Source organism: Tupaia chinensis, unplaced genomic scaffold, assembly GCF_000334495.1.
Source record: "Tupaia chinensis unplaced genomic scaffold, TupChi_1.0 Scaffold000673_1, whole genome shotgun sequence".
Taxonomy (NCBI): Eukaryota; Metazoa; Chordata; class Mammalia; order Scandentia; family Tupaiidae; genus Tupaia; species Tupaia belangeri.
The window spans coordinates 622,939-631,415 of NW_006160196.1; the positions used below are offsets into that span (position 1 = coordinate 622,939).

The 8,477-nt window shown below is 53.9% G+C and overlaps 1 protein-coding gene across 1 annotated transcript in view; it reads right to left on the minus strand.

The window, feature by feature from the left end:
* SCAF1 (SR-related CTD associated factor 1) overlaps positions 1–7,096 on the minus strand; it is an 18,597-nt gene extending 11,501 nt beyond the window's left edge. The window contains 8 exon segments of the mRNA XM_027776456.1: positions 7–89; positions 92–157; positions 3,656–3,771; positions 3,859–3,959; positions 4,252–4,346; positions 5,136–5,193; positions 5,460–5,573; positions 7,076–7,096. Of these exon segments, the coding sequence (XP_027632257.1) occupies positions 7–89; positions 92–157; positions 3,656–3,771; positions 3,859–3,959; positions 4,252–4,346; positions 5,136–5,193; positions 5,460–5,567 (627 nt within the window). The 5' untranslated portion in view covers positions 5,568–5,573; positions 7,076–7,096.
* Positions 7,097–8,477: the final 1,381 nt, after the last annotated feature.

Below are 8,477 nucleotides of genomic sequence, written 5' to 3' on the forward strand. Positions count from 1 at the left end.
GGTGGGGGAGGGGAAGGGGAAGATGATGAGGGAGAAGGGGAAGGTGAGGAGGATGCGGAGGAGGGGGCAGGGGGTGGGGCAGGGCCCCCGTCGCCTGTGCCCAGGGTGAGGAGGTGGCGGGCACATGTGGGTCGGGAAGAGTGAGACTGTGGCGAAACTGCAAAGGAATGGGGGAGACGCAGAGACCCCAGATCAGAGGAAGGAGGGCCAGCAGGCAGGCCAGCACTGCCCCCAGCAGCCCCAGGTTGACACTCAGAAGCTGCTCCAAGGGCGTTACTTGCGCCAAGTCTTAGGGCACTCCTAACCCTATCCCACAGGCAGAGACCTGCAGGATCCGACCCCCGGCACACACAAATCCGGGGATCAGCATGGGGTCTGGAGAGTCCAGTCTGTGTGACCCTGAGCCCACGGTAGTCTGGGATGCAGCCCTGACCCTGCAGTCCAAGAGTCACCCTGCCCCCAAACCCCAACGCTCTCGACAGCAGAAACAGGCTAGGGAGGGGTTGCCAGGCAAACCTGGGTTCCCCTCGACTGAGGCGGCGCTGCCGGACAGCACCAGGGAAGCAGAGGGCTCTTGGGAGCAGCTTCGGAGCCACTTGATCAGATGCTGGCCATGGCTCAACCTGTCTGCCTCAGGTCCCTCATTCATAAGTCAGGGATGTGCATTCATTCAGCACATTTAACTGATCACTTACTTGTGCCAGGCTCTGTTCAGGGCACTAGGAATAGAAAGTGGTAAGCAAACACAAAAGTCCCTGCCTTTCAGGGCTCACATTTGAGGAGGAGAGACAGCCAGTCACGTGTACGGGACGCCAGCTGCTGAGGCCTCCAGAGGACAATGAAGCAGGGATGATGATGACGATGTATCCGCCTCACAGGGACGAGGAGGATTAAATGAGCCACTGCACAGAAAGAACCAGACTGCACCTGGCCCCGGGTGAGGACGAGGTGGGCACGAGCGGCTCACTTCCCTCAGTACTGCCACCGCCTTCGTGCGCACGAGATGGTCTGCAGGCCTGAGTGGCGTGGAGGTGCGAGATCACTTCTTTTGTAAAATTAATTGCTAGAGGGCACATATGTCTCTGGAGAGAGAGAGGGAAAAAGCACCCCCAGTGGACATGGACATGCCACAACCCCTTCTCCTCCATGTCTCCATCCTGTTGGGATCTGGGACGTGCATCTGGAGTGTTTTCTCAAGCGGCTGGGGCCGGGATTTGAACAGCTGGCCATGTGGGATCCAGGTACTTTGACCACTAGGCTACCGGGCTGGCCTGAGATCACTTTTCTATTTATGTAATTTTTTTAAAGAATTATTTTATTTAACTCTATTTTTTGTTATTATTATTTTACAGTTTGATCAGGCAGAGAGAACGAGTGAGAGAGGGAAAGTGAGAAAGCAAGCCACCAGGTCCAGGATTTGAACCATAGTCAGCCATGTGGGAGTCTAGCTCTTTAAACCACCACACCACCTGTCAGCCCTTTTATATAATTTTTGTACAGAATATGACTATGGGTAAGTTTCCTTTCTTTTTCCTAAGTTCTCAATATTTTCTAAGGGAAAGACAAAACATCACTTTGAATGAGAAAATGAAACCTAACCCGAGTCCCTCTGGAAATACCTGCTGACTTCCAGACTCATCTGCCACTCTTGGCGTCCAGGTGCCCAGCAGAGCACATACCTGCTTCTGTAAACAACTGTACTGAGCACTGCCCTGTTCACTTGCTCATCCTCTATAGCTCCTCATTTCTCACAGATGACAACACCTTCATGGGGCTGGCCCCATAGCTGAGCTTAAGCACTGTGCACAGAAAGCCACATCACACGTGGTTGACCACGGTTCAAATTCTGTCTTCAGTGGCTTGAAAAGCATGCTGGGAACATGTGTGTGTGTGTGTGCACACGCCCAAAATCCTAATGAACAAAGAAGTGGAGGAAGGAGTGTGGTGTGACTACGCTCCATGGGGGAGGGCGCTTTCTCTCTCTCTAGGGAGCACATGCACCCTCTCGCAATAAACGAACAAATAAACTTTAAAAAGAGAGGGGCTGGTAGGTTGCATGGTGGTTAAGGATGCTGGACTCCTACATAGCCAACTGCAGTTCAATTCCCGGACCTGGCTGCTTTTTTTCTCATTCCCCCCCCCCCCCGCCCCTCGCTCTCTGGTCAAATTAAAAAATCAAACAAATGTATAAAGTTAAATAAAATAATTCTTTAAAAAAAGAAATCTTTGGGACCAGCAGTTGGTGTAATGGCTATGCTGCTAGACTCCCATGTAGTTGACCATGGTTCAAGTCATGGACCTGGTGGCTTAAACTCACACTGGGCGTGTGTGCGTGTATGCCTGCCCAGTTTAAAAAGAGAAAACAAACTTTTGTAGGTCCCAGGCACCACATCTCCTGTGCCTAATGCATGAGTCAATTCATAGCTATTAAGAAAACAAAAAGCAGGGCCAACAGGTGGCGTGGCTGTTAAGGTACTAGACTCCCACTTGGCTGATCACAGTTTGAGTCCCTGACCCGGCATCTTATCATCTCACTTTCTCGCTCTTTCTGTCTGGTAAGTGTGCATACCCTACATAGTCAATTTTCAAATAATAATAAATAATTTTAAAACAAACAAAACACAAAAAGGGGGACTGGCAGGTGGCACGGTGGTTAGGCGGCTGGACCCCACATGGCTAACGATGTGGTTCAAGTCCCGAACTCAGTGGCTTTGAAAACTCGCCGGGAATGCATGTGTGCATACTCAGAATCCCGAAAGAATGGAGGAGAGGGAACTGCAGCATGGCCAGGGGGTGATTTCACACTTTATTTCTGTCTCTCTCTAGCAAGAAGACACATCTTACAGCGAACTAAAACAAAAGAAAGAAAGAAACGAGGTAGACCTGGTGCAGAGGGGTGTGCAAACCAGGCTCCCCACAGAACCGGTGCTTGCAGCTACAGCAACAGAACCTCCGGCCCCTCCCTCTCCTCTCCACTGCTCTCCTCCAGACACACATGCACATGCTAAACTCGGGGCTCTCATCAGGGTGCTGGGGGGCAGCAGCACGTGCTGTTAAAGTGCAAATTCCCAGGCCCCACCCTGACCTCCTGAATGAGAAGCTCTACAGCACAGCCAGCGGCCTGCCTATGAGCAAGTTCTCTGCTGATTCCGACACGGACCCGCCTGACAACCGCTGGTCTAAGCTGTCACGGCATCACAACCGCCTGTGGGGTGGAAGCAGTCCCTCCCTTGGGCAGTGCACATTGCAGAAACAAAAACTGGGCTGTAGACTGAGACACACCGAGGCTCAAGGCCATGGCCCACCGGTGGGCACCGACTGCACGACTGAGCAAGTGACTCCGCTCTTTTAGATTGTTCACGCCTCGGCAAGACGGAGATGCCGAGTCTGCTCCTGGGGAGAGGAATTCCCAGCGTGGTGACACTGAGGCTTAGAGCGCTGACACAGCATCCCACACGTGCTAGCTGCTCCTGCTGGCCCCTACCACAGTGTTCTGATTTACGCACAGCTGTTCGTGCACCCAGCCCAGCCTGCAGTCTAACACAAGAAGTTAAAGATGCCTAAATGACAGGGTCATTGCCACGGTCACTACTGAAACAGCCGACTCCTACACAACTTCAAGGCCACTTGTCCAGTCCTGCCCTGGCACACATACCCGTTTTGCCTGTCCTCCAGGCCCTGAGACGGGGCAGCAGGCTGGGCACAGGCAGAGGGATGGGATCCCTGTCCCCTATTCGGACCTCGGCCACCAGCTCCAGCATGTCCTCGCCTCTGCAAAGCAGAAGAGGCAGGTGAGTCTTGAAATGCTCCTGGCTCTCCCCCAGGGGGCTCTCCCACTCCAGCTGCCCAGCTACTCACTCGCCAGGCCGTAGGTCCAGGCGGCTGGGGACCCAGGTGTCCGGGGGATCCAGGACACTCACCAGCCCCGCCAGGAAGCTGTCTGCAGCCATGTCCAACACCTGGAATAGCCCAAGAGGGGCTCCACACTGTCCCCGCTCACCTGAAGACCCACAAGCCCTACGACCCCACTCCTTAAACTCTTAGGAACCCAGACATCTGAGATATCCCTCAAGAAAACTTGGGGATCCAATGAAATCCCTTATCCTGACCACCAAAGGGCCCAGTCCTCAGACTTAGGGAATAGGCCCCAGGCCTTCCAATGATGCCCCTGATCAAGACCCCAGACCCCGGAGTCCAGTCCCAGCTCCTCCGCCCTCAGACCCAGGAGTCCAGCCCCTTCTTCTTACTCACAGTAGCTGTGTCAGGACCCCCTGACTCCTGGGAACGGGGCTCTGACCGTGGGCTCCGGCAGCGCCTCCATCGAAGGCCATGGCACTGAGAGCCATCTGGAAAGAAATATTAACACAGGGGGACAGGGAATTAGACACAGAGATCTCATAGGCGAGAGAGAAAAGGAGCCTGATCTTATTTTGTTTTTTTGAAGAGTTATTTTATCGTTGTTTTTAAATTTGCTATAGAGCATAAGCACTCACCACAGAGATAAAGTGAGAAAGCAAGCTGCCAGTTCAAGGACTCGAACCACGTTCAGCTGTGTGGGAGGGAGTCCAGCCCCTTAACCACCATGCCACCTGCTGGCCCCTGATCTAGCTCTTGGTGATGAACCCAAGCTCCTGCTGCTCTTCCAGCCTCCACCTACCACCTTCTAGCTGGGGTCCGAAGAGGACTGCCCAAGCCCGCAGAGGCTCCAGCTCTTACCCATCTGTCTTACTACCCTCGGCACGAAGCCCTGGCATGACCCGACCCCACAGGCTCTCCTGTTTCCACCTCCCGCCCAGCCCTGCTCATGTCCTCCTCCATCCCCCCTTCCAACAATGCAGTCCCTCGACATCGCATGCTGTGGACCTAGCAGCCTCGCAGACGTCCTTGTCTCAACTGCGTCCGCAGAGACCCGGCTCACTGTGACCCCGCGGAGGCAGCCTCCCTGGCCCCCCGCTCCCTCCACTCCAGCTCAGGTCAGCCTCCTGCCCCCTCACGTTGCCTCAGGCTACCTGAGTGCTGTGACTCCCCTCCACCAGCCTGTGGCCCAGAGGCCTCAGAAAAGCTCATATGACGCTAGAGGAAGGATGCAGGAAGAGGTAGGGGTCTAAGAGGAAGCAGAACACTCCAGGCCGTACCTTTGTCATTCGGCAGATCCCCCTGCAGAGAGCTCCCCACAGCCTGCTGAATGGCCCGCTGGGAAAAGAAGGGTCAGCGGAGGGGTTGAAAAGAACCAAGAGTCAGGGGACTCACAGAGGTGGTTTGCAACCTCTGCTCCTTGGGGGACAACGTTCCAGACCACCCTACAACCAGACTCGAGTACCTCTTCGGAGCCAGGGGTCCAGGACCCCAGCACCCCCAGCCCCCCCTCCCCCAAGGGCCCAACAGGCAGGGCCCTGGAATCTCAACTCCCAGCCGTTCCCTCCTTCCGGCCCTCTGCACCAGCTGTCCAGCAACCTCACCAGGATGAAGGCTGAAGGAGAAAGCGTGGGGTCTCTGTCGGACGGGCCATCACCTCGATCCTCACCCGACTCCTCTGTCTTCCCTCGAGACTCATCTTCTTCCTCCATGGTCACCTGGTGGTCAAGGGGTGAGAGACTGGAGTAGGGTGGACAGTGGTGGGTGAAAGAAGGGGATGCAGACAGCTCAAGGCCTCCGAGGTTGCCTCCGTCAGCGTCAACCTCCACTTCCACGCCTCTCCCCTCACCTCCCCGCCAGGCTTCCCTGACCTGGGGGCTGGACCACGCTGGTGCAGACATCTCAGGGAGCAGGGCAATTTCCTTCCCTCTTCTGGCTATCAGCTGTCTCCTGTGTTAAAGGGAGAGCTCCCCGATTCCCAGAGCTCCCTTACAGCTTGTCCAAACTTCAAGACCCCCTTCCCAACCTTCATGGGATACAAATCCAATGCTGAGACAGTTTTGTGTTGTGTTGTGATTCCAGAGTGTGCTCTGGCACAGGTGTGGTGTCACAAGTGGGAGGGTGCCACCGTGTGAGGCTGGGGCCACACGGGAGGCCAGGTTCGGTTCCCAGGCCTATCTCAACAGGTCAGGCACCACGGTATACACCTATGATCCTAGCTAACTAGGACGGCCGGAACAGAAGGTGGTGACACAATGAAATCTTTCAAAAATACCTGTCTCTCTCTCCTTCCTGTCTGCTCTCCTCTTCCCCCTCCTATGCTTTTTCTCTCCCTTTGTCATTAAAAAAAAAAAAAAAAAAAGTGTCCTATGGTAGGACACCCACCCACCTTTCTCTGAGGTTAAGTGCCAATGTGCTGGGTGGCATTCAACGTCATGCTTCAAATACCATATAGCCCCCTAAGGCTTATTGCCCTTGATGGCGAGGAACCAAAAAAATGGTATTTATATACATAAGCTGGAACCACAATAGAGGGATCTACAAAAGCACCGGGCACTTCTAAAACCAAAGGGCTCAACTTCAGAAAGGCTGGCAGACCCCTGAGCCCCCAGAGGCAGCATCTGCCTCGTGCCAACCTGCCCAGCCTGAGGAGGCAAACCGAAACCTCGGCGATGTCATGGGAACTCTTGGATTTGATTGCCCAGTCAGGCAGTTAAATCATCCTTCAGACTGGTGATGTCTTGATTAGGGCTTCAGAAAATAGGAGTATTTCAGCTGTAAGCTGCCCTGCAACTGCAAAATCTGCTCCGTAAACAATTCCCAATCTCAAAATTCCTAGAAAGCTTCAAAATCCCTAACTCGCAACTCGTGTGCTTCTCTATGACTGGGCAAAAGACCTCGAACCACGGCTGCGGGAACCGTAGGAGACGGCCTCTCCCACACACGTAGTTCGACAGAGTCACAGCAAGTGCACCACTCGCCCTTCCCGCCCAGGTTTCTCCTGCATCTGCCTCTCCCTCTCGCCCCACTTTTCCTGCTGCACACCTGTAAAGAAAAGACCGCGGCCCTGGTCTCTGTCCCCCCGCATGTTCAAGCTATGCCAACACTAACCCATATCGGCCTCCGAGCTCCCCCACAGCCTGCAACCTCTTTCCTGACTCCCAGACACACCCTGCCCCGACACTCTAATCCATTCCAGCGTTCTCCCAGCACTCAATACCTTCAGCCCCTGTGGACAGATCCCAGTCTGGGAGCTGCTCTCCAGCACCTCGGGAGAAACACACATTACCTAGAACAGTGACTGTCACACATCGGAAGCTTCATCAGCATCTCCTGACTCTAGACCCGCAGATCCTAAGCCTCTGCAGTGTAGGAAGATGCTGCCTGGCACATTTAGACAGGCCCCAGGCTTTGCAGACACACCCTCAGCTCCTTCCACCTTTCAGACAGAAGGCCTTGCAGATATTGCCACATCCCTCTAGGTCAGGGTCTCCCAAACTACAGGGTCTGAAAGCAGGTCAATGCTTCATGAATAGTTTGTTACAAAAAATAAGTAGAATACAATAGAAATGCTTCACGGTGCATCATTAGTAAGTGGATATATCAATTCATGGGACTTGGATATCAGTTAAAATCGTCTGTTGCGAAGCGCTAGGTCTCAATGAAAATGTATTTCCTACTGCAGATCAAGGTCAAAAGTTGGAAAAGCATTGTACTAGATGAGTCTAGATGACTCTACAGGCCCTCCCAGACTAATGTGGATTAATTCTCACTCTCTCTCTATAGCCCCGGGGTAATGCAAAATTTTTAAACATTTTTCAATCAACTTACTGAAGGGCAAGTACATTTGAGCTGGGTGAAATTTTCAACATTCTTTTTTGTATTATTCATCACACTTTCATCTGACCCCAAAATGCTTCCAAAATTTGCTCCAGGCATAGATTCTGCATTCTTGCAGTCAGTCACATCAAAGCCACCTCGAGGTTTCCAGGTCCTTCTAACTCTCCCAGCCTCCTGTCACCCAGATTAGACACTCCCCAGACTTTGGAGTCCCACCTAAGCCTCTCAGCACATCTCCATGTTTGCTTCCCTCTCTTGGTGAGCACATCCCACTCCTCAAGGTGGCCCTAAAAGACTTCCTGGCTTTTGAACACTTCTTCCAGACCGGATAAATGGCCCCGGACCTATGTAGATCAGCTGCATCCTCAGACCGGCCCATGGAGATACTTCCCGGCTCTAAGAGACATACCCTAGGTGCTTTACATGGCTCTGCAGACGCCCCTCAGCTCGTGCAGACCTCCTTCACCCCTGGGACATATCTCAAGATCTCAAGATGGCCCCAGAACCCTCTGAACAGACCCTTGCCTTCGGTCAACCCATAAAGACGATCTACAGCGCCTACACACACGACTCAGGCCAGTATATGATGGAGAGCAGGGCCTACATTCGGTCCGGGGCCTATGGACGCCCCTAGTTCTCTCGGGGACGCACCATAGACGCCCCCCGGCACCCAGAGGCGTTCCAGGGCCCTAGGAAGGCCCCCCACTCGGCGCCAGGCTCCGCCGCCGCTGCCGGGTCCGAGGCTGCCCAGCTAAGCCCTCCAAGCCCCGTGGCGTGTGGGG